At 42.1% G+C, this 26417-nt stretch overlaps 2 protein-coding genes across 4 annotated transcripts in view; one reads left to right on the top strand and one right to left on the bottom strand.

Moving 5' to 3' along the window:
* ppfia2 (PTPRF interacting protein alpha 2) overlaps positions 1-16301 on the top strand; it is a 105755-nt gene extending 89454 nt beyond the window's left edge. Inside the window, 16 exon segments of the mRNA XM_029495057.1 lie at positions 281-310; positions 410-540; positions 1037-1191; positions 1194-1205; positions 1378-1468; positions 4952-5033; positions 5523-5723; positions 7725-7787; positions 9195-9227; positions 9348-9523; positions 9719-9816; positions 9923-10098; positions 10548-10616; positions 11239-11395; positions 13389-13480; positions 14928-16301. Coding sequence (XP_029350917.1) covers positions 281-310; positions 410-540; positions 1037-1191; positions 1194-1205; positions 1378-1468; positions 4952-5033; positions 5523-5723; positions 7725-7787; positions 9195-9227; positions 9348-9523; positions 9719-9816; positions 9923-10098; positions 10548-10616; positions 11239-11395; positions 13389-13447 — 1533 coding nt within the window. The 3' untranslated portion in view covers positions 13448-13480; positions 14928-16301.
* Positions 15802-26417, bottom strand: part of acss3 (acyl-CoA synthetase short chain family member 3) — a 32139-nt gene continuing 21523 nt past the window's right edge. For 2 of the 3 annotated variants that reach the window (XM_029495054.1, XM_029495055.1), the window contains exons 10-16: positions 20122-20217; positions 19830-19893; positions 18486-18567; positions 18115-18237; positions 17932-18031; positions 17135-17310; positions 15802-16665 (exon numbers count right to left, since the gene is read on the bottom strand). In XM_029495054.1, the coding sequence (XP_029350914.1) occupies positions 16582-16665; positions 17135-17310; positions 17932-18031; positions 18115-18237; positions 18486-18567; positions 19830-19893; positions 20122-20217 (725 nt within the window). In that variant the 3' untranslated portion in view covers positions 15802-16581. The remainder of the gene's footprint in view (positions 16666-17134; positions 17311-17931; positions 18032-18114; positions 18238-18485; positions 18568-19829; positions 19894-20121; positions 20218-26417) is intronic. The other variant, XM_029495056.1, reaches the window with a different exon arrangement.

Here is a 26417-nt window from a genome sequence, read left to right as displayed (position 1 = left end):
CCTGCAATCTTGCGACCAGGGAGGGATGTCCTGTCTTTTACCGCTGCCGGCTTTTTTACTTTATTGACATGTTTACCAATCCACATCTCTTCCTGCAGTATTGATCTGTATATCGAGCCTCTGCTGTGAGAAGATGTGTAGAATCATGAGCATCTAATGGTGTATGATATTCACATGAACGGGCCAATAGTCTTTCATTTATTAATGTCACGCAAGTGTTAATATTTTTGTCCATGTGGATATTGACAACCGTCTTCTTCTCCGTCTCTGCCTCCGACAGCCCAGTGATCTGAGGAAGCACAGGAGGAAGGTACAGACAGCACAGCCCATCAACTATTTGAACAGCATCACGTCCTGGTGTTATAACAGAGTCGCTATAATAAGACATTCATGATTGCACGTCCCTCAGATAGCAGCAGTGGAAGAGGACGGCCGAGAGGACAAGGCCACCATCAAGTGCGAGACGTCCCCTCCTCCGACGCCGCGCACAGTCCGGATGACGCACACACTGCCAGCCTCCTCGCATAATGACGCACGGGGGTATGTGTCAGCTGTGCAAACATTTCTTTCAGGGAATGAGGCGTTATCTCATCACTTCAGAAATGTCTGCACTGTTTTGTTTTACCAACAGCAGTAGAGGAGTGCCTCTTTTTTTTTTTTTTCTGTTGAGGTATCGTCTTTCAATAGCTCAGTGTACTTATCTTCAGATGGTGTCATCGTCTTAGCTCTGCCTGTTCCCGCTTTGGAAGGAGATAAGATGGTTTACTGCACATTTAGCGCATTTTATTTCAGCTACAAATTTGTCATGAATCATTTCTCAGTACTGTGGAGATAATCCTAGATATTTTAGGCTTAAAAATGTTAGATATTAGCTGCAGTAATTGGTATAAATAAAGAAGGTTCTGTAAACAGCACAGACGGTAAAAAAGAGTTTTAAAGTGAATCCGCCACCAAAGAAATGTCTGATTTCATCATCTATCAGCAAAATTTACAGATGGAAAAAGAAATAAGCAATATGTGCGTGTTGGGCTTTCAGGATCGTGGCCTCTCTGGAGGCCGAGGCCAGCACCCTGAGCAGCGTAGCCAGCAGCCAAGACTCCCTCCACAAGCAGCCGAAGAAGAAAGGCATCAAATCCTCCATCGGACGTCTGTTCGGCAAGAAGGAGAAAGGCCGGTTGGCCCACCTGGCACACAGACAGGTCATGGTGGATCCACAAGGTGAGTGCAGCACGCGTTGATACGGCTGTTCAGACTTTAATTAGCCGTGGGAAAATTTGATAATCTCATACAACAGTCAAGATCATCTCAGCTTTTTTAGTTTATTCATCTGTTGTGAGGCAGATTTATGAGTATTTACTGCTCTTCCTCCTTCACCAGCGACCATGATGGACGTGGACATGGCGGGCCAGGACATGGGAGTGGGCAAGCTGGGCACTCAGGCTGAGAAGGACCGCAGGTTGAAAAAGAAGTAAGCTTTCATTAAAGGGGGACCTCCCCACCCACTTTCATCCCTGCGAGTAGTACTCACTTAATACGGTCTCCTCATGTAGAGCCAGCAGTGTGCCTTCCAAAAAATATTGGAACCATGTTAAGGTCATGGTCGTTTTTCTCACAACCCGTGTTTTCACTTTTTACCCTCACACTCACGGAGCCTACGCCTCCCGTGTTTGCCTTTAGCGCTTCCTGTATGGAAGCACGGCTACATGAAACCGCACTGTACTAGTAACTAGTATGTAACACCATAAACCCCACACTGAGAGCAGGATCGATTTAAAAAAAAAAAAAAAAAAGCAGAGGCTGGATCAGAATCCAAGAGCAGAGATCAGGCTCGCTGCATGCAGACGCAGAGCCAAAGTCAGACTATTGATCCAGACGGAGAAGCCAATTCATCCTCACAAAGCTACTTTGTCGATTCGGAAGCAATGGATGGCTTTTCCCTAAAACATGTAAGCCGTAGATTTCACTCAGGGGCAGAAGTGGGTGTGCTCTGGCCTCAGGAAAGAAAAAATAAAAAGGAGAAACCGCCTTGAAAATCAGATCTTCCAGCAGGTTGTGTTGGAGAACGTATGTATGTATGTATGTGCGTGTGTGTTTTACATGTGTGCGTGCGTGCATTTGCCATGCCCCGGCGCCAAATGATGAATGTCATTTGCTCGAAGTGCACATTGAGTTGTCATGACGAATAACTTTGCCTCCCATGTTAGTCGGTCAATAGAGAGTATTGTTCGTTGTATGTTGACAAATGTGTTGTTTCTCTTCCACCGCACCAACTTCTTCATAGCAGTGTCCGGGATTTAAGGCCTCACCACCACCTTGCATCTTGGCGCCTCCTCCTCCTCCTCCACACTGCATGCCATTAAGCTGCCTGCACTATTTCCATTTCAGCATCTTGACCGATCAATACCGCTGTGGTGCCATTGTTCATTATTATTATTATTATTTACTTTTATTTTTAATTTTCCTTCTTCAAAAGGTAACAACAAGTATCTGAATGTGACTGAGCATTTGAATGTAAGGCCATGGAGGGGGTCTTGCTGTGTTTCAGTGCATTAATCATTTCCTCTGCTGCACGAGATGTGATCAGGACTGCATTGTAGAAGACAACATTTAGTTTTTCTTTTTGTTTTGACTGGTCTACAGATGCTCCTGTGAACGAATGCCCTCCATTGTGACTTATATTTGTGCGGATGTGTGCAGACGTGTCTTTGTTTAGAGCCCTTATTGCCAATTTAACTCATTAACATTTGTGTACTTTTGTCTCCCCGTCGCTCTCTCTCTCTCCCTCCCTCCCTCTGCTCTCTGACTCTCTCCTCTCTTACCCTTCCTCTCCCTCTCATCATCCTCTGATTCTAACAAAGCGGGTAAGTTGTGAGGATGTATAACTGACCTCCTGGATATGAACCATTGTCTCAGCCATATTGCCCTGTCTTGCCATCTTCTCCTGTCTGTCCTCCACGCCATCCGTCCTCCTGAAAGACCAGTGCCAAAAAAGCTGACATCTCTTTATCTATTTATCTCTCTATCCTTCATGGCTGTTAACAGCACCATTGCTTTCTTTCTTTTTTTTTTCCATTTACCATCTGAAGATGTTTCTTCCCCCCTTTTTACAGCTGTGGCAGCTACATCCACGGCTGGACAGAGAATGTGCCGCCGCTAAAACTGGGGCCCTAATTTTTAATACCTGGAATGTCTTCCTCTCCTCTCTATGTGTCTCTATCTATCTATTTGTGTGAAATAACCAGCTGCAATATCTGGTTATGGGAACGTCAACTCTTTGTTTGTATGATTTCTTTCATAACCGTTTCCTTACTTCCCTTTTCCCCCCAGCTATGTTCAGTGGATGTATTTCTCCATGCATTAGACCTGACCTGAACATAAAACATGAGCTCTCTGCCCCATGTGCTGGATAGATGAGACAGTGAATGTATCTGGTTGTTTGGATGAACACATTTCTTCTGTAGGCTTTTTGTGTGCCTGCTGTTTTTTAAGTGCCCCTTCACTGCACTGAGGCCTTCAATGCCAAGAGTGCTACATGTATCATGTTATGACAAAGTCCACTCTTTCCATTTGTCAAGTTCTTTGACAACATACTCAGGGAATGGGTTGTTGATTCAGAGTTTTGGTTTTGTTTTGTGTGTTTTTTTTTTTTTTTTTTTTTCAGTTGTTGTGGTTATGAAATGTGTTCACTAAATAGAAAAAGAAGTGTGTTTTGTTTTTTTTTGTTGTTGTTTTGTGTGTGTGTGTGTGTGTGTGTGTAGGTGTGAGTACAAGTGTGTCCTCCATTTGTCAGGCAGTTCTTTTAAGCTGTTCATGAGTGTGGGAGGATGCAGCACAAAGCAGAATAGCTTGGTGCAGGACAGAACAGGAGCGTGTATTCGCCGCTCCTCGTCCGTCAAGGTGCAACCTGCATCACGTTTTTGACGCCGGCGCCTCTCAAAGCGACGCCAACTTAAAGTCATGCGTTGAGCCCTTCCTCAGGTCCGACTGTCCACGCCTGCAGAACAAAAACCAAAGCCAGAGCTCAGAATAATTGGAAGAAAAGTAACTTTATTTATTATATGCAGTTAAAAAAACAACAAAAAAAAATGCCAAACTGCATCAACAACAACAAAAAAAAAAATTCTCTCAGCAGAATAATTTCTGAGTGGCTGAGCTGGAATGAGGTGGACAATTGTGCTCAGATTAGCTTCACTGAGCAAGTACTGCAGCTGCCGTGTGTGTTCGTGTGTATATTTGTATTAGCGCTTACTGAGGACACACAGTACCTCCACCAAGGACGCACATCCGTCACGTGTTATTTTCATCACGTATTTACACGTTTTGCAAAAAACTCAAAATACAGTTCAGAAATATTTTGATCTTGTGCCAAATATCAAGTGAGAGACTGACCACTGAATCATGGGTAAATACAATCATAATATTACCATATCATCACCTCCCATGTGCACAAAATATTAAACTGAGGTTTTAATTGCATGAATTCTTCTCCTTGGTGAGCTTGTTTTCTCAGATGTGTGCAGGAGGAGGGAGTCTAAAGCATGACATTTGAGAAACATTTATTCCGTTTCCTTTGGTCTCCATCAAGCACTTCAGAAGTTGTGAATGGAAAAACAAAAAAGCAGTTGTTTTGCAAAAAGCAGTCACTTGCTGTTTGGCCAATCACCTGAACTTACTCTAAATTTCATTTACATATGAACGAATGCAAGTGTGCGACAAGAAAAATGGTTAGTGGATACGACGCGTGTGTGAGTGTGGTTGACAGTTGTGGGCAGAGATGAATGATAAAACAACATCTTAGTTACACACAGACACACACAGATCCACAGGGATTTGTGAAAAGCAGTGAGAGCATTAAAGAGGGCGTGGTGTTGCTGTCAGAGTGAGTAAATGTGTTGATTGTCACGTCAAAGTTTGTGTGCTCACGCTGGCTCTCCTCTGTTCCCGCCCTCAGACACGAGCTGTTGGAGGAGGCCAGGAGAAAGGGTTTACCTTTCGCCCAATGGGACGGCCCCACAGTTGTAGCCTGGCTGGAGGTAAACAATCACTGATCCCCTGAAAGAAAATCTGAATTACTAAAAAAAGCAGTCTTTTCATGATGCCATGAATGTTGTATGAATCCTGAATCTAATAGACTGTGATGTAACATATAGAAACACTGCTGCCTCCTAATGTTTAGTGGAGGACGTGCAGCCAGCAGCCACATCATGACCCCACTAATCCGCCAACACCATGTTCCAATTAAGGCTGTCAAATGGGATTACTGGGTCTGATAGTTCTATATTTTGACTATTCCACAGCCAAGTAAAACAAATTCAACGTTTCTTGCCAAAGTGTGTTCTTTAGAGAATGGAAAATCCTATGAAGCAGCTTGTTGACGACCAAGAAGTTGAACTCAGGGTCTTGAATTTGGAAAAAAATAATATACAAGAAACAGAAAGCAATTTTTTTTTTTTTTTTTTTTTAAAGCTAGCACTGGGTTCAGTTTCACAAACCTCACCAATCCTCCTCTCTGTGCGGTGCAGCTTTGGTTGGGGATGCCGGCGTGGTACGTGGCGGCGTGCCGTGCCAACGTGAAGAGTGGCGCCATCATGTCGGCCCTGTCTGACACGGAGATACAGAGGGAGATCGGCATCAGCAACCCCCTGCACCGGCTCAAGCTGCGCCTGGCCATACAGGAAATGGTCTCCCTCACCAGCCCCTCGGCCCCACCCACCTCCAGAACCGTGAGTCACACCGAGAAACCAGAGTTTCAGTCGTGCCGCCGTTTGCTGGAAGCAGAGCTCCTATGGAGGAAGGTTTAGTCTTTTCATAGCCAGAATCACGACTTGTATAATTCGAGGAATATCTTCGGGAAATAGGCAAATTTGCTTTCTTGCCACGAGACTGAAAGAAAGATTGTTAGCACTTCCATCCACCGACAAAGACAGCAAAGGAAACGTGGAAACAGCTGACTCGGCTTTGTGTGAAGGTGTCTGTCAGAACACCTTTAAAGTTCACTTTTTGTTTCACAACGCTCTCATTTTTTAAAAGACAATATATCAGACTGTGTCAGGGATAAGGTCGTGTCCCTGATAAACCTTTATAAAGTCAGAGGCAGGTACTCGTAGTCTGGCTTTAAGATATATGGCAAAATAACTATGAAAACAATCGATGAAATCTTTTTATAAAGCAGAAAAAGGGAAAAATGTGCCATATAAACAGATTTGATTGATCAATTTGTCCTAAGGGAGACAAATTAAAACTAATCTAATCCCTTTTGTGCAGAGCCATGTAAATGTGTAAATAGGTGTTTATGAGTGTCTTAGTTTGCTTTCTAACCAAGAGGATGATGTCGTCTCCCGTCAGAATGAGGCCAGCTGTTTTCCCCAGTTTCCCCTTTTTTTTTTTTTTGCCAACAGACGTGATGCTCAATAAAAGTAATGACACAATTTCTGCCTCCAAAGCAGCTCTGACAAATGGCTGACACAGGTTGTGTAGGTGTGTGACAATGTCATCGTAATCACTCCCAGTGTGTTTATCAGAAACAAGGCGATGTCTTTGTCAGCGATGTATCTCTCTCTCTTTTTTTTTTTTTTTTTTTTTTATATCCCACCAATTTAAAAGCTTCCAGTCGGGTAGATTAAGTGGGTGAATATTACGGTGGGACTTTGTAAAGCAAGCACCAGCACCAGTGTGTGCTGTAATTTGGCTCCCTGTTGTAATGGTAATTGCATACAGTCTCTCAGGACTCTGCTGTTCCTTGACGATGGGGCCTGTTCGCACTGCAGAGCGAGGACTAATGTGCTTTATGTGCAGTTTGGAAACAGTGCAGATCATACATCACACCGACGTGAGAAGTTGTGCTGCGTATTAACACAACTGAGAATGTACATTAAGAATTTACACAACACTCTCCGTGCATGACTCATAAGGGCTTGCACTTTTTCCCCTGATGTGAAACTTTATGCTGGTGCTCTTTTTACTCCCCTCCTCTTTTTCCCTTTTAAATAAAAAATATATATAATATCAATATGGAGGATATAACGCCACATGCCCAATCACAACTTCCACCACACCCTCCCTGCTGTGATTGGCATAGTTAGCATACAGGGTCGTCTTCATGTGAGAGTTTTGAAGTATCTGTTTTGACAGTGGCTCTGCTGTTTATTTAGTTTTTTTATGGTTAATATTTTAAATGTAGTGTGCAGAGCGGTAACTTTTTTAGAACTAATTAGACACTGTGCAGCTTATTTTGACTAATATCATCCTGGAGGACTTTTCACTGCCTCAGGACTTTAATAATTAGTTAAAACAGAGACAGGCTCATTAATAATGATGTTTAATTTGAGAAATGCATTTTTATTAGTCTAATTTGTGTGATCTGACCGTCAACCAACGGCATAAAGACAGTGATGGATGTGTAACATGGTGTTTTTGTGTGTCTGTCTTGGGTCATGGTACTAATCTGTTCAGTCTTTTGTTGTGCATGGGGACTGTCTTAGTTATCTCTATATGTGCTGTTATGCCAAACTTGGGATGTTTGTGTTTTTTGTCCTGTGCACATGCCCTTTGACCCCCCCTCCCCCAGCGGGGTTTGGGGGCCAGTTCATCATCTGACTGTGATGCTATAACACTATTGGCTTACAGTGGTGCTGCTCTTCTTCTTTAACACTGCTTGCCCCTCCTACTGGACCTCTACTACCAACCCTGCTGCCGCTCTCTCTCTCGTGCTCCGCCCCTTGTAGCCATCAGGCAATGTGTGGGTGACCCATGAGGAGATGGAGACCCTGGCAGCCCCTTCCAAAACGGTCAGTCCCCTTGTGTCCTTCATCCACTCCTCCCCTTCCTCTTTCTCTGTCAGTCATGAGCGTGTGAGTGTGAGTGAGCGTATCAAATGGACCGAATGAGGTGAGACCAAGGAGGTGGCTGATGGAGAAGGCTTGGTCGATTTACCTCCTTTCTGATCTGTAAACCTCCTCGTCAATACTAATTTTAAGCGACGTGTGACACTTTTACCACAGCACCAATCAGACCTCACCAAACACAGAGGGCCATTTCATTTTCAAAGGCAGTCAAGGCAGATAAAGTGCATTGAAAATGCTAAATATCAAAGAACCAGTCTACTAGCTGATGGCTTAAGGGAGTTTTTTTTCTTGGTAATTATTTTGAATTAATTGCGGTTGAAATTCTTGTTGTGGGGGCAACAGCGCTAACCACTAAGCCCACAGTAATGCACAATATAATCATAGTTAATATTTAAATGACTGTATAGCACACGTTTGGTAAAAAATTGTCTAGGGATTAATTAATTGAGGGTTTGATCCTCAGAGGGAGGAGTTAAATGGGTTTAACGGAGGCGGATGATTTCCTGTTGCGCTCTGTGGTGCAGCGTGGGGGAATGAGTGCTGTCACATTTCTTGCTTTTTCTTTTCGATCATCTGGATTTTAAGTTTGGTTTGGCTGAGGTTTGAAGCTTTGGAGTCAGGCTGTTACAAGCTATAGGTGTTTGGGGGGGGGACAGGATTTTCTTTATGTAATGAAGGTAAGACACAGATGTTTGGCCAGTTTTGAGGCTTTCGTACCCATCTTACAGAAGTCAACTCATGGAGGATATGCTCTACCTCTTTCTCTGGCTTCAGGAACTACAAAGCTAAAAGCCAATCCTGTACCTTTTTTTCCCCGGACAGCATTTTTAGCCCATTAGTAACCCATTTCCAAAGTAAAGGATGAACTGTCAGGTTCGGTCTGTGACCTCTGCGAGTAAAAGACTTCTCTTAGGGACTAATTTGCATGTCATTTTGGTTGGAGCTTTTTTTTTCCTCCTCTTTCCTTGCTCAACAGTTTCTTCCACAAGCCTTTTCCTTTACTGTATCCTGAAAGCTGCCTGTGGTTTTGTTTATTCTTTTTTTTCTAAGTGTAGCAGAAGGTTGGGAAGAAGAAACTTTCCTCCTTCTACTGGCTTCCTCTTAGATGTGGGAGCACAACAACCAAACTCAGCAATGGTAACAAAAACATATTTTGCGGGTTATAGCTGACACTTGATTGTGAAAGTAACAAATAAAATAGACACTGATTCACTGGTGGATTGTGAAATTCACTGCGTACTGTTATGTGTTTGGCTTAGCATTGCTTTCCTGTTGTATTTTCAAGGAGATTTTGGATTTGTTATGGAGCATTCATGTGATATTCTTTTCTTTTCCTTATGTTTCAATCAGAAGTCGGAGTCTGAAGAGGGAAGCTGGGCACAGGTGAGTGAATCTGCTACGTCTTAAGGATTCAGTCTCACAGCTGAAATGAAAATATACTAACGTTAGGATTTATTTTTTTCGAATTAAGTGCAGCGTTCAGTCACTGACCTCTCCTCTCAGACTCTAGCTTATGGCGACATGAACCATGAGTGGATAGGGAATGAGTGGCTGCCCAGTCTAGGACTACCTCAGTACCGCAGCTACTTCATGGAGTGCCTGGTGGACGCCCGCATGCTGGACCACCTCACCAAAAAGGACCTGAGGGTGCACCTCAAAATGGTGGACAGCTTCCACAGGTGCTGGACTCTCTCACTTGGCCTGTGTTGACGAGGCATCAGGAGAATTAACTCGTTTTTTAGATGGATGATTACGCTATTTGTGATTCTAAAATATCTCACATTCGGTACCAATAATTATTTGTTAGCTCTTAACAAAAGCATGTGTTTGTTTGGGTTGTTGTTTCGTTTTGTTTTTTTGTTTTTTGACACCAGAACAAGTTTACAGTATGGGATCATGTGTCTGAAGAAGCTTAACTATGACAGGAAAGAGCTGGAGAGACGCAGGGAGCAAAGCCAGCATGAAATGAGAGGTGAGTATCCACCCAGTATAACAACAGCACAATAATAAATCAAATAAATGGCTTGAAAATATGAGTGAAAGATATGAGAGATAAAAAAATCTGAATGTTTCTGCAGATGTGCTGGTGTGGAGCAATGAGCGGGTCATCCGCTGGGTGCAGAGTATAGGCCTGAGAGACTACGCCAACATCCTTCTAGAGAGCGGCGTGCACGGGGCTCTAGTTGCCCTGGATGACAACTTTGACTACAGCAGCTTGGCGTTGCTCCTCCAGATACCCAACCAAAACACTCAGGTAGACAAATCAAAGTTTTGAATTGTATCTACATTTTCATTTGCAACAAGTATGTTTCACCGTCTCATAGCAGCAGCAGCATCCTGGTCTGCGCACCGAAGAGTGTGATAATTTTTTTGAAAGTTTTCTTTTGGCATTGACACAGCCAAATTTAAAAGGTGCTGAATATGGGTAGAAATATCATCTGTCACCACCTTCCATCCAAAAATAGAGGTATGTTGGTGTCAGCCTTCAAAAGCTGCAGGAATCTAAATCAGAACATGCACATTTGCCAACTGGGATTCTGGCAGGTTGCTGTGTGAATTTTCGCTGCTCATCTAAACTCGGACATGCAGCGCCAATAACGTAATACATCACCTGCTTCTGTCTGCATGCCACTAAAAATAGCTTCCGTTATGTAAATTATGCGTTGTTTAGTTTTTGTTGTTGTCCCCCATTCTTTCCTCCAGGCACGTCAGATTCTGGAGCGAGAGTACAATAACCTGCTGGCTCTGGGCACTGACAGGAGACTGGATGAGGTGAGCCGTTGCCCGTCATCACGCAGCTTTGACCTTTACCCCCCTGACTGTGAGGCGAAAAGCCACAACAAACAAAGCTTGTCTCATTCATTTTAACAGCTACATGTTTACCAACCAAATCAATTTAAGAAGAGAAAACATAATTACTTCACTAACAGACAAGATAAATTATGTATTTGAATCTTTCAGAATAAGTAGTCTTTCATCCATTTTTCAGTATGTGATTATGATGCGTTTATTGATGATTAGAGGGTGAGCACATCCAGACAGTATAATGGTTCCAAATTATTCTTGTCTGGTACAGATGCTTAATTGCTTTTTTCTCGCAGTAAAGTGATGCAAAATTAGTCATAAAGTTTTGGAAATTTGACATGGTAAAGATAATCTCAGATTATTCTTAATGCTTAGTCTAGTAACAGTATTAATACATTAAGATGAATGGCTGTGAATTCAGTGGTCTGTTGAATCCATACGTTTTAAATGTTCAGTTCCAATTTTAAGCTAAGCTCCTGACTAAACTAGCCTGAAAGGAAAAGTCAACTTACCTCTGAAGTGGTGATGGAGGAAACATAAATGATGATTGTGAAGTGATTAATATCTGAAAAAATTTTCTGCCCATCAGTGTGACGACAAAGACTTCCGAGGTCCGTCGTGGAGGAGGCAGTTTCCGCCCCGAGACGTTCACGGTATCAGTATGATGCCCGGATCAGCAGAGACTCTCCCTGCTGGTTTCCGTTTGACTGCGACGTCCGGTCATTCCCGGAGGCTGCCCCCTGAGGGTGAGTGCCACAGTGGCAGATCGCTTTTGTTTTTGTTTTTCTCCACACTAAGTAATACGTAAAAAAGTTTGCTTATTGTACATGAATTGTTTTAAAGCTGGATATCTTCTGAGGTGTTGGCTTTCAAAGGCAGTAACAGCTCAAAGGTTAATTCAGTTAGCTGCGCAAGTAGACCAAAGAAAACCGCAGCTGGAGTTGCTGCTCCGTGCTGCTTTGTGACCATGTCTCTTGTTCTCTCTGACTCTGTGATGGCTGCTCTGCAGTCCTCTATGAGGCGCTGGATGACAGTCCTGACGACATGTATTTGGATTGGTATCAAGGTCAGATATGCCCCAATGATGGTTTTGGGTTTATAAGCCCTGCGTGTATTTTTTTTTTTTTTATTCTACCTGTACTCCCTCCTCTTCACATGGTCTCTGCCAACCACTGTCCTGTCGTCTCTCTCCTTTTCTTTGTGGTCACCTTTCTACTCTAACTCTCCTCCTCTTTAATCTCTCTGATATCCAACTCCAAGGGTGTTGTTTTGCAGAGTTGCAAAATAGTGGTTGTGTCTATCCACCCTGGTGGTAAAAGCTAGGGGGTCAAGTTATGGATTAGGACCCATGCTTGCTGGTGCAACCCTTGAAGTTAACAAAAACTAAGCAGCAAAACAAAAAGTGGCTGAGCGGTGCTATGTACATTGGCCTGAATCAGAGGTCAAAAGACATAGGTCATGTCTTGGATGTTTCCAGAGGCCAAACTGACAGTTTGTCATTCCTAATCCCCTGCTGTTAAAAGAGGACACTGGCTAAAACAGCATCATTCTACACTATTACAATTTAGTTTTTTGTCCGTTTGTTTTTCCCCCCCCCCCCAGTTCATCCTTATAACAGCGTACTCAAAAATATTGTCTAAGATCTGGGAACATAGCAGCATCGCCTCAACAAAGACTGACCGGGCAAAAAAACACAAGCAGACTAGACAACAGGTTCATCAAATTATCTAAACCACTTCACTAAGAAGTGACACAAATCAACTAAAGTGTCCTAACTGAACTAAACTTGTTTGAACGGAGATTGTTGCAAACCTGCGTGATTGTCTTGACTGCCTGTTTTTGTCCCATACTAACTTCTGTTCTGCTGATGTCACTGCATTTCCCAGATCTCTGCTGCTGATTGGGTTATTTTCTTAATCCAAGTAGGAACAACGACCACAACTACAAAATAAGACCCAACTTGGCAAACCAAGCCGAGATCCATTTACTCACTTGTTTTGGAGCTTTTAGCCAGACCTGGGTTTTCTGGTTGTGATTGAATTGTGGATGTTGAGACTTTCCATGATTGTGATTCCACTGTCAGTACTATCAAACTCAGTTTTTAACCCAACGTGGATGAACAAGCATCATTCAAAGTTTGTACACAGCTAACCACCTAAACTCAGACTGGATCAGATTGATAATCCACAGTAACTCCAGAATAAGTGAGCAAATTGATCTTGATTTAAGATGGTTTTGTCTTAGATGAAATTGCCATACTTATCACTAAGCAGGAATTGTCCTTTAAAAGGGATGAACTGTACATGAGAAACATTGTCTTTTCCAATTAGATAAATTTGGTCCAGTGTTCTCCTCTAACAAGGTGCTCCCAGTGATGCTAAAACAGCCGTCCTGTGTTCCCGTGTCTCTATGCTCTGTGCTCCCTGGTCTGTGACGTCCACAGTACACTGAAACCTCGTTGCTGGTGGTGTCCACTCAAAACTAACACTTCCTTTGAGTGTGTGATCCATGGCTTTCTCTTCTGAGGGTGACACTGTTGTTAAAGACGTGTTTTGTGATTTGACTCGTGCTGTTGAGGACGTGTCATCTTGTGGCATTTTGTCTGGGGTGGTAACCAAGTGGAGGAAGGTTTTTTCCCTTCTCACTCTGGGTCCATCTAATATGGTAAAGCCCCAACTGCTTGGACTTAAAGGATCCCTCTTGCTCTCTTTCTCTCTCTTGCTGTCTCTCCCCCTACAGTCGGACCCTCTGCAGTGCAGCGGCTCGACAGCTCCACGGTGAGAACCTATTCCTGCTGAGAGGAGGAAGAGAGGGACCTTAAACTGTACACTGTATGTAACATTACACAGACTCTCCCTCTGTCAAATACACAGCTTTCCTCAGAAGTACATAAAACAGATAATGGACTAAAGATAAGTGGGCCAAATGTGACTGCCTCATCAGCTTGGCAAGTCTCTGCTGTGTTTTTGCCAGGTAGCTGTGATAAGGTGATTGGAGGCAAGGTCTCATACTGATGTCTCCTCCTTAATGTCTGTCCAGAGAAGACGAGTCACTCTTGGTCCAAGCTTTAAAAATCTACTTCAAATAAATGAGACCTGAAGCATCTTAACAGATTAGTAAACAGAGTTCAGGGCTCCTAAAAATAGATGTTTGTGACAGTTATTGACTCTTTACGAATTACAAAGAGAGTCTGTCCTAGATTGTGCTGCCCGGTGCAGTCAACAAGCGTAATTTGTATCTCATAAATATTTGCTTTGATTCAATACTCTGTCCTGTCAGACTGCACTGTGTTTCTAAAGCCAGATGAAGAGAAGTTACAGTTTTGCTTTGGGTGCCTTGTTTAGCATCAGGGAGCCAGATGGACAGGCTAAAGACATCTTTTGCATATTAAAATGACAGAATATGGTATTGAAAAGCCATAGAAACACAAAGACTTAGTCTCCAACTGAGAAGGATACAGTCTAGACTCTTTCCAGAAGTTTGGTTCCAGAGCCAGTGTCGTTTACTGCTCGGACCTCAACGCCAAAATCCACCAGAATGGTGACAATCGTCATCTTTAGAACACGCCCTCTCCACTACATACCACCTGGCAACTAACAGAACAGTTTGAATAGATAACACAATGTAGTACAAAAAAATTTAAAATAAAAAAATCAGCTTCAACAGCAAAAATCCTAAAACTGTACTTATGTCTAATCACAATTTTTGTAATAGCAATTACATTTGCTCCCATGCCATCATCACAAGCCCCCTGCCTTAGGAAAAGTGCAGTAGTTACACATAATAGGCAAATAATATTGATACAATGCTATGACTCCCACTATCACCAAGAATAAAAAGATACAGTTCTGACACAAACATAAACATCTATTTCCCAATTTTAGTCTCTGAGTTGCAGTGAAGGGGAAAAAAAAAAAAAAATCACATTTCCCGTTCGTTCTAACAACAACATCTGATGCATCTGATTGATTTTATTGTCTTTTGATTTTGCATTTTCATGCCACTTTGGTCCTAACAACCGTAGACTTGTAATCATTTTGTATGTAATAGGTTTTTTTCTGCTGAGCGGTGACCAAAAAGCTGTATTAACTCAACCGTAATTCAACGTCGTACAAGAATAAAGCCTCAAAATTTCCAGAGGAAGAGTCACAATTTAAATAGTCTTCTTAGCTTGTACTCTTAAAAAAAAAACAAAAAAACAATTAAACAAACAAAAGACCTTACCAACCGAAGACTTTAAGACCATAACTAAAACCTCATCACTGTGTTCCCCTCCAGGTACAGTTCTGAATGGAGCTGCTGGACGGGCCAACCTGCCGAGAAGCAAATCGTTCTGACGACACACACTGCCAAGAAGCCCTGCTCCCCTCTCTGAGCCCCCCCCATCCCTCCCTGCTCCATCCCCTATAATAGGCACCAGATGCCGGTGCTAAACTGTCCTGCAGGCTGCTCCCGTTGTCACCATTTCTACCTTTTACATGTACAGTAACTTGTCGAAGCATAACGTACTGTGTATTTCTTCTACAGCAGATGTGTAGGTTATCTGTAAATTAATATAAATATGCCATTTTTTTAATATATACATACACACACGTCTATGTATAAAAAGATATTCAGAGTTTGTGCAAAAAAAATCTCCCTGCCACCTCATTTAGTGGACCATAGATTAATATATGCTGCTCTTTAAACTGTCTCCATATCTCCCCGCCCCCACCCAGATCATTTTGTACATATGGTTTTATTTTTTCATTGTGCTGATGATGATTATGACGATGAACCTGTGCTGAACCATAGAAAGAGGAAGAGACTCTGGATGTTGTGTGAAAACCTGCCCTCTAGTGGTACACAAAAACCACTTCAAGCCCCATTTCTGGCACCAACTGACTTCCATTATCCTTTCTTATGGACTCGCCATCACTAAAAGGAGTTTCAAAGAGGGCGCGTCGAAGCACTGGATCGACACGACAAGCACTTTGATACAACCGCATCAACTCAACGGACTATTTAGTAGCCAAGATCAAAACAAAGAGATGCTGTTGCTCTCTCGAAGTTGCACAAAACTTCCTCTCAGAGAACAAAGGAGAAACGCGTGCGCGCGCACACACACACACATACACACACAAAAAAAAAAAGCAGGAGGTCATTTGTCGAACCTGTCTCTTGTTGTACTGTATGTTTTGTCAGGCGATACATTTAACACAAAAGGACAAAAACACACAGCCGAGCTGGCCTTCTCCCCTCCCGTCCACCCATCTCTCAGAGCCCACGTCAACAGAACAGAGGAAATAACTGAAAGACAGACTGCTTTAGCTCATAGTGTGCGTAGAGTGTATATGACCATGTTGAAGTGAGGTGACTTTTAATGACAAAAACCTGTTTCTTGCTGTGAATTACATTGGTGTAACTGTTAACTCTTTGTTTTTGTCAAGAGTTTCCAGGGTAACCTATTGTACAGCCCTGTTATCTGTCTTTTAGTTATTTCTGATGGACAAATCAAAACGAGTCTAACGCTTTTAATTTGTTTTTACATCTTCAATTTGCACGAAAAATGAACCATTTTCTTTTGTGTTATTTATTTTTTTTATTTATTACTTGTACTTTGGTCAAAACTAAGTGGTGAGCAAACAAATTTTCATTGTCAATAAAAAAAAACTGTCAGTGAATGAGTGCTTTCATTCATTAATGGCTCATATTGTATATAAACGGCAGCTGTAACTTTACTTCAGTTAATCGATTATGAGTCTGCACGTAGCTCAGGACGGTTTCAGATGATTATATAGAAAATTGAAAGCTGAAAGACTGTAAGATAAATGTCTCCATAGGGATAGTAACTAAGTGTTTTTAGTTCACATTGACAGTATTTGTGTTTGCTGAGAGTTCCTGGCACCTTACAGAGGGAATGACGTTTTTCTCCACCGTCCTCCTGATGTGTTCAGGCCCCAGGAGGCTTCAGTGCCTTTTCTATCTGCCTCTCGATGTCTTTGAACACCTGTGGCTCCTCAATCGTTGGAGTGATCTGTGGTGAGGAACAACTGTTTTATAATTCTGCACACATTAAGGCAAGGCTAACTTAAAAACATCAGGAAATACAGTGTTTGTATGATTTTCACTGTTCCTCAAACGTGATAGAAGGCTCACATTTAAGTGGTTTTACGGGGAGACCTTGTATTTACACCTGTAAACAGAGCTACTTCTCGTTTCTCACTCCATCATCACATTGTCTCTTGGGGCTTTCACATCAGCAGAAAAGTGAGTCTGTAGCTATAAACAGATGAAATCCCATTGAACCTACTATGTAATGAGTTCAGGGCCTGTTAATGTGACAGTAGTACTCACACAACTCTGTTCTCTCTATAAATGAACTTTGCATAATGAACAAAAAACTTGTACTGTATTAAACAATATTTACAAACAGTACTAAAAAAAAAAAAAAAATCTAGATGATAGCAATAATGCACATAATATTCCAGAGGGTTTGTTCATACCTTGTATGGCTTTCCATTGACCAGGTTGGCTAAAGAGGAGCGAGGGATCTTGCCGGAGCGGGTCTTGGGCAGTCCTGTGACAAAAAGCACTTTCTTGAAGGCAGCAACGGGGCCAATGGTGTTTCTCACAAGGGTCACCATCTCATTTATGATCTCCTCTTCACTTTTCTGCACACCTGAGACAAACGGGCACATACATGTAGATTGAGTCAACACAAAACACGGTTTTACTGCCACCTAGAGTATAATAATCACTGTAGTCTTCACCCAAACCAAAAATAATTAAAGTAATTTTTAAACCACTTGGGGAGATCATCTAGCTATAGAGTTTATAAACTACAAACTGTTGTATGCCTCCGCCACCCTAACTCTAACCGTTCGTGCACAGTTTTCTAAAATATGAACTATTTATGTGAAATTCTGTTGTAAAGGATAATAAAAGTGCTTTGTAAGGTCACTCTGACTTGGCCTTTAAACTTTAAAGTTGATCTTTCATTCCGGGTGGATGTTTGTGCCAAAAGTTAAGTAGTTCTGTGAAGGCATTACAAGACCCAACCTGTTTTAAAAGGTCACACTCCAAAAATCTTGAGCTGAGTGCTCAAGTCTGAGTGGATATTTTTGCCAAATTGGAGGAAGTTCCGTGAAGGTGCCACGGAGATATGGTCTCCTCAAAAACTAAGCCAGATTCATGTGTATGTGCAAACAACCTGTCACTGGCACTGAGGCATAAAAACAGCAGAAAACAATACTGAGTGACACTTACTTTACTGCTGCACAACACATTTGACAGGCCTCACCATTCTTGAGCACACACAGTGCCAAGGGAACGTGACCCTTCAGACTGTCCTCCAGTCCGACCACAGCACAGTCTCCCACTGCAGGGTGCTGCAGCACTGACTGCAAAACACACAAATACAAAACGTCAGAAGCCCACAAAAAAACAAACTTCTGTGTCACCTTCTGTATTAGCATTCTCTTACCTCCTCCAAAGCTCCAGCAGACAGCCTGTGACCTGCCACGTTGATGACATCATCAGACCGCGACATGACGTAAAGGTAGCGCTCCTCATCCATAAATCCTGAATCCATGGTGTCATAATAACCCTGAAGGTGAAACAACAAAGATGGAGAGAAGGATGGAGAGTGTTAACTGTAGCATTCTGCCTTCTTATAGTAGTTTCAGTGGTTGCAATTCAACATTTTAAACACCAGAGGGCGGTCTCCCACCACATACACTTCACTATCCACCCCGCCACAATTTTCATCCAACAAGCTTTTCTTTGACTGTTTCATGGAATTTAAACTGATTAATGAATTTGATTCATGAATGAACATTTAAAGCTGGATCTCACTGGGAACTTGGTGTAATAGAGCTTCCTGAACAGATCCTGGTTCTGCCACAGTGACAACGCTGCACCAGGTGGTAAAGGTAGTCTGAAGAGAAAAGCATGGATACATTTCATTTATGTCATATACATATATAAATGAACTATATTCCTCTATGACTCCTCAACTTCACTCCTGGTATATTAGAAAAACTAAAGGTGATTTGAGAAGACTTTTACAAGCTGGCAAAACATGACAGAAGATCAATGACCATTGTGTGCAGGGTATCCGATTTGACTTGACAAGTCTTTATTTGTTTTGCTTTACTGCAGTAAGTCTTGACGCTGGCAAGCTCTGCTAGATTTCACCTCCCCTCAACCACTCAAAGATTACCAGGGGGCAGTGAGGGTGGTAAGGTCACCCGGTCATTGTTTATCTAGGAACAAGCAAGCTATCCCCCTTTTCAACTACTGTCTTAACTAACACACTTTCCCAGATGTGAACTGGTGCATGTGCCTCGGAATTAATTTCACTAAAAACTGAATATTTGGACACCAAAATATTTCTGATTCATATTATCCTTCAAAGTGGCATTTTTAGAAGAAACATCCTTTCTGCTGTTGACAACTGTGACCAAATTTATATCCTGTTTTTCCAATATTCATGCCGAAAGAAAAATATATACATATATCAAAATAATTAATTGAGCAGGATACACATTAGTTCAGCTGCCTGCTTTTTGTTGGAGAAAGTGAAGAAAGGCTCCACCGTAAACAATAAATGTGACAACCTGAACACAATACAAATGACTCATGCTCCCAGCGACTTCACACTGTAAATACTGAGCCTGACCTCATGAAGGTGTTATACGGTTTTTGATCGAAGCGTGGGGCTGGCACAGACTTAGTGGCGACTGGAAAGGAAGTACAGTAACGCAGCTGTTCTTGTCTGTTTACAGCTCTACCTGCCGTTATCCCTGGATGCACTCTACATGGAAATCCCCCTAGTTGGCACTGTTTCAACACCAGCAGTTCCAAAGGCCAGGGGAAACAGAGTTGGAGAGTGATAACAGATAGGTAGCAGCCTGGAAGATAAGGCAGCACAAAGGGCTTGGGGGTTCATTGCTGGAGCTCTTACACCGGCAGCTGTCTGACCTAAACACAAGCACACATTACCTTATCTGGGAAGGAGTTTTGGAGTTTGTCCAACAGTGAATTACTGAGATTAACAACTGAAATAATGAAGTTTACATTCGATTAGTGCACATAAGGCTTTTAAGTCACATTTTAAACAACTGTGAAAGGGACCGAGGGAGGGGAAAGCCACAGCTAAGCTGCTCACTTGACTGTAAACACATCCACTCAGCTTACCTCACCACAATATTTCCCAGGGTTCTTGGCTTCACCTCCTGCATGTCATCATCGATCACTGTGACTAGTGGAGAGGAGAAGAGCACAAACTTCACATTAAGAGGTAGCAGCACGTAGGGAGAGCAAAAATATAAAATAATCTGCAGGGAATTACAAGTTTCTTTTGTGGTGTATCTATATATCAGCAAGGGACAGCAGGATGTAAACAAAACAATGGCCAGAAAAGTAAAAATAAGTTACAAAATACAGAAATTCATCCCAAAGACATTCATGCATAGGAGAGATTACTTACCATTGTAACCTGGAACAGGCTTGCCTGCCTGGCCTGCAGGTGGTGTGAGCGAGTTCCCCAGACCGATACATGAGCAGGTGATGGCTGAACCAGTTTCTGATGACAAAGACAAAGGGCTTCTTGAAAACACAAATTTGTAAAGGAAACTCTTTTAGTTTAGTGTAAAAACCCTTATGACACAACCTTGGTGTTTTCTGGATTTTCTGCTGCATACAAAAGCTAAACACGTTCATGGCGGGCTGAACAAGAGCCCTTGTGTGGTATCGGGTTGCATTTCTTCTGTGGGCAGCATTAGCCTACATTATCCAAAACTGTGACAGCTCCTATGGGCTCTCCCATCCACCACACAGCTGTGTTCCACTTACAGCAAAGGCTTGCCTGTTTGTCAGCCCTACTCGCCCACCCAGAGAATGAATAACAGAATCGATGCAGCTCAGTAAGCAAGATTACATCTGTAATCACACAGCAGCAGAGCGGGCCCAGGATCAGCATCTGTCTTCTACGTTTAACTTAAGTTTGAAAACACTGTGAAGAAGCACCCCTGCTTCTCAGTCTGAGCGTGTCTGCTGGTTTATCAGCATAAACACAAAAACTATGATGCAGCTGAATGCTTCCATCTGTCAATCATGTTTTCCTTATCCAACACAAACCACACAGCTAATGCGTCACCTTCCATTCACGCAGCAGGTGACAGAAGCAACACAAAATAATCTCCATCATCATAATTCTCTTTCCTTTCTTTGGCCTGTTCAATTGTGGTTTTTCATTATGGGTTCATGCTGTTTGCACAAAGGGTAAAATTAACCTCATGGGCCTTTATTAACTGTTCAATTAAATATTGGACATTTGACAGCATTTCAGAAACAGTCAGCCCATGGGATTAGTGATTCCTATTGAGTTTACAAACAAGAAGCAGATTAAACACCTCGTGTGTTGCTGTTTTTCTTCACTAATATGCAAATATATGCACAAACCATTGAGAAAAGTAATGAGATCAGCGAGCAGGGAGTGCACAGACTGTAAATCTAATGTATCTGTCATGTATTGTTCTAGGGTTACAGTGGCCAAGAGTTTCGTGGCATTTTCTTGTTAACATGCAAATGTATGCATTAAGGGGCACCAAATCTGAAACAGATCATTTATTGAGGAGAGAGGAATAAACAGTGAGACATGAACTCTAAGATATGCTGTCAGGTGTGTTGCCAATGGCAGAAGCGCCTTGTGAACCAAGAGGCAGGTCATTTAGAGCAGCAGGATAGCTGTGCAAATGGAAGCTCATTCAACACAACAATGATTTTAGGCACCTTATAGTCCTCATTAAAACTAAAGGTGGAGTTACATTAGCAGAAAGCTTCACCAGGGTCACATCAGTTTCAGCTATAAGCTGAGAGAACCTGACCAACAAAATTACCCCAAAGCAGAGGGGCAGCGCAGAGAGCTACTTCTAAAAAATAAAGGGTATTACTTGTCATAAACACCCCTGAGGTAATATTAAATTTCAACGATGCTGAATGCCATGTCATAACCTGAAGAAGGAGCATTCATGAGATCCCAACTGAGTCCTTTGGGGGAAAGGAAGAGCAGGATGTTCAGATCATAGTGCACCTGTAAAGATGTAAGGGAACAGCAGGACATTAGGTCAGCATGGGCCCAGACAAAAGTCTCCAGCAGCTTTTTTGAGCTCCCGGTTTTATTAACTTAAGTTAATACAGACAGTATCTTCCCTTTGCTACTAATCAAATAAGTGCAAATAGATAGAGACCTGCTTTCAACTGCAGCACAGCAGGCTTCAAAGACATGAGCTCAGGGGTAGGAGGTTGCTGTTGGTTAAGGAAGGGATTAAGTTAGCAAAAGAAGTGAGATAAGAAAAGAAGGAGGAGGCGAAGGGTGAATGGTGGTCTAGAGTTTAACATATCAGCCAACTGCACTGGACTCTGAACTCGCAACCACGTGCACCTCATTCATCAGTGGCAGGTTAGCCATACCCTGCAGGGTTCAAAGCCCCGTCAATGTCAGCAAAGACAGTGCTGGGCACCAATGGAAAAAAAAAAAGAAAGAAAGACTTTAGTTATGCCTTCGGGGGGGCTGTTAGTCCTACTCACCTTGTCAGAGAGCAGGGCCATGACAGAGCAATGACAGACCCCCTGCAGACCAATCTTGTCCTTTGCTTTCCCCTTGTGTGTACCCACCCTAGTTCTCCTCACTACATTTATGGCCATCATATAATCTGAGTAACTGAGTAACTAGTATTTTTATTGATACTGATCGCAGTGTTATTGGTGGAAGTTTTTAATTAGTATTTTGCCTCATGTCAAAAAAGAGGACTTACTTTCAAATGAATAAAAAGTTGCAGGATAAATAGCTGATTAAACTGCATCTAGACCTGGATGGCATTCTGTCGTCCATTGTTAATAAAGAGCCACTACTGGCTAAACCAATATATCAATCTAACCCTGACAGATGCTAGAAGGGTCCTTTAAAAGGTCGGCTGAATTGCAAGACAATTAAAGCTCGACAAAACCATTGAAACGTGTCAGCATGAGGGGAGTGTTGATAGCTGGCTGTTTACAGCAGGAGCCAGGGCCCGCTGGCTGTGATTCAGGCCCAGAAAGTAAATTCAAAACACAAATGAAAAAAAAAAAAGAAAGTATAATTGGACCTTTTACAAGGCACACAGGAGGACAGGACTGGCTGTGCTGCTCTCAGGCATGAAATTAAACATTAACAAAGCTAAGATTTTCAAAATGATAATTAGTCGCTTGCTAAAATGTCCTGTCCTCACATTTACATGAAGGATTGTAAGTTGCTGAGGAACGGAACCCGGCTTCCAAAAGCTGAGTCAGATGTTTACAGAGAACTCCTAAAGGTTCGTTCCTCAGCCCTAAATGTGACGGCATAATAGATCACAGCACAGCAGCTGTTGTCTGTTTGCATTCTTACACCCTGAAGCTCGTGGGGAATGATAAAAATTATCAGAGCAGCTTTAAAGTACTACCTTCACCTGGAAACATTTCTGATAGCTGACATTTCGAAAGGTTGATCAACCTGCTGTAGGGGCTGCAGCAAATGAAGTGCTTTATTCTATTATAGCTTCCATAAGCAGGTATTATCCCTAGTGATGGAGACATATGGCTATTTTCACCCTCAGTACTATGACCAACTCCATTGAAAGAACTCAACCACTATCAGGAATGAGCATCTTCCCCATAAGAGCAAGATCTAATCAGAGGGGTTGTTTGTCCAAAACATCTATTTCAGGGTCAAGCTGAAGATTTCTCAGAGCTAAAAGAGACATATCCATTGCTGCTATTCTGCTCATGTTAAAAGGTAGACAGCAAAGCAAGGAGAGGAGCAAGGGAGTGAACACTGGAGAGATCCTTTAAGCAGCAATGATTTTATGGGCTTTTTTTAATAGTGAAATCATAAGACTCAGAGCCACAATTCACCTGAACACCTGCTGTGGATTTTTTTTTTTTTTCATCTTTAAATCTGTCTGAGCTAGTTCCTATAGTCTCATCATCTAAACCAGCAACTTGTCATTTAGAGACCTGATACCTACCAGACTCTAAAGATGTTTTTCCACTAATTAACATGTATATTCTCCATCTGATCAATGTGAGTCTATCTCTTGGTTATGTATAACATCCTTTCAAGACTGCTGTTATTAAACCTCTCCTCAACTGACCTAATCTTATACAGATGTTTTAGCTAATCATAGAGTCACATCTAACCTCCCTTTAAATTTTCAAAATTCTTGAAAATGCAGTTACAAGTGAATCATGTGAACTTTGGCATACAAATGGCTTGACCAAAGAGTTTCAGTCAGGTTACATCATAGCACAGAAACAGCACTGGTAAAAGCTACCAACGATATTCTAATGGCTTCAGACAACAGATTGGCCTCCATACTTGTCACGTTAGATCTTTTGACACCATTGACCATAATATTCTATTACAAATGCCAGAAAATGAAATTGGGATCAAAGGAGTTGCACTAAGCTGTTTCAAATCCTATTTATCAGACTTACCCTCCACCTCCCCATCTCTCCTTCTCTCAACTCAAACAATCGGGGCAGATGGCTGCCCTCCCTGATTCCAGTTCTGCCCAGGCTTTCTGCCTCTGAAAGGAAGTTTTTCCTTGCCACTGTCACCAAGTGCTTGCTCTTGGAAGGATATGTTGGTCTCTTTAACAACTCAAAGAGTTTGGTCTAGACCTGCTCAATGTGTGCCTTGATGTAACGTTGTTATGATTTGGCGCTGTTTGATCTTTGATGATCTCTCTCTCATACGCACATGCACACAAGCACACTCGAGCTATGTGCCTGTCTATCTGCTTGTCACAGTGACTGGTGATGCAAGTGTTTGGCAAATACACACAAAACACACCTAGTATCAGTCCCCCCCCCCACAGCGTCCTCAGTCTTTCACTTTTCGTTTGCTCCTTCTTGCTCCCCTCGCGCTCTCTTTGCCTCTGTACACAAACAAATCAATCTTCCCTCGACCTGTTGGAGATGAGCTTGGCTACTGAGAGGCATTTTGAGTGTGATGAATGGGTTGCGGGTGGGGGAGGAAGGGGGTTGTTGGAGGATGTGTTGGGATAGCAGGAAGGGTGATACGGTGGCGCTTTTTCAGATGAGAAGGTGCTATTGAACAGCCGAGCTCATTACTAGCTGCTTGGAGGGAAACTGCTGTTCAGGAAAAACAAAGACGGCTCTCTAATCCTGCACTCTCTTCTCCCTCTGCAGACGCCCCCAATTCTCTCTTGCAGATGAAAACACATACTCCTCTAACAATGTACTTCCACTCTGTAGGCTAGGAAAAAAGGAGAGAGGTGGCACTCAGTGAAAATGAGAATAGTCATTGTGAGATTATGAGGACCAGCGTTGATGTAAAATGTGTTGAAAAACTGATTCACAGAGCTAAAAATAAAAAATTAGCTATGAGTTGTCGACCAGTTAACACATTAATTAATACCACAGCAATACATAGTTTCATGTCACAACATATTAAACAAAATACAGTGACTGAGCTGAATTCTTGTCTTTGTCTCTATGTATGAACACAATGGGGCAATTATGTCTTTCCCTCAGGGACCAAACTGACTTTCACTACCACCTCTAAACGAATGCTAATGTTGCTGGATGTGTTACCAAGTAACTGTTTGTTAACATCTTTACCATGGCCCAGTGCTTTGTTTACAGCCTGTATCCATGTATGATACATGTGTAAATCTAATAATTGTTTCATATTCTCCATTCAAATGCAATGCACTCAGCTACAAACCCAAATACAATACAAAGCGTGTTACAGTCTATACATCTTTGTGATAAGCGTGTAAAAGCGGCTTTGAAGGAAGCCATTTATCTGGTAGACTGTGGCTGCTACAAAGCTTAAATTTGCTGTGGCTTGCACATGCTGCCTGATGGAAGGCCTGTACATTTTCCTCACCAATTGACAGGTTTTTATTCATGGTGTTTTATTCCTATTTATTTCATCTAATTTATTTCGCTGTTTAGATCCTCTGTGCTCATTTTCCTTTTACCTCTCTGGCTTTATTTTAGTGCCCAAAGGTTTTTATAACATTGTTCAGTAAAATATTACATTAATGCTTTCATTATTATATTTTCCTAATTCTTCTGCACCTAGGAAGATAAAAATAAAACTGAGATCTACAGCGCAGAGTATTTTAGCCAGTCTTAGTAGGTAGAAAGGTTAAAAGTGAAGCCAGCTCTCACCAAACACTGAATTTTTCAGATGAAATAATTAACAATCATTTTAGAAAGAGACGACAGTGAGTCCTCCATACATCATATGTATGCATAATGGTGTGCATGGTTGTCCTGGTGATATGCAGGAGTACCTCAAAGGGAAATCAATGAAATCAGGAAATCATAAATGATACCTTTCCAGCAGAAATACTCACATCAATAGAAAGTATCTCACATCTTTAAGATAATTAGCTTTTGAAGAATTTGTGTTAAAGAACGAGTGAGAGCTTGTCAAAAGTCATTTGGGATTATTTCTGTGTTCAGTTATCACGCCTATGTTGGACAAAAGAGCTCATGCTACAGAGGGAGAGTCCAAAGGGCTGGTTACCCGAGCCCTTCTGATTGGGCTGAATGTTAACAAATGATGGACAATAGCAGGAGAGAGGAGGGAATGTAAGAGTCAGGGGGAATAAGAGCTTGTTGCAACAACTGTGAAAAGGTTGCCATCCACCAGAGAGATGTGAAGCAAAGATGAGCAAAGATGAGTAATAAGCTATAAAACACAGATCGGCACATGCCTTCCAATTT

This window comes from Echeneis naucrates, chromosome 23, assembly GCF_900963305.1.
Source record: "Echeneis naucrates chromosome 23, fEcheNa1.1, whole genome shotgun sequence".
Taxonomy (NCBI): Eukaryota; Metazoa; Chordata; class Actinopteri; order Carangiformes; family Echeneidae; genus Echeneis; species Echeneis naucrates.
Note: the sequence above shows the minus strand (reverse complement) of the source record. Positions and strands in the feature narration are given on the sequence as shown.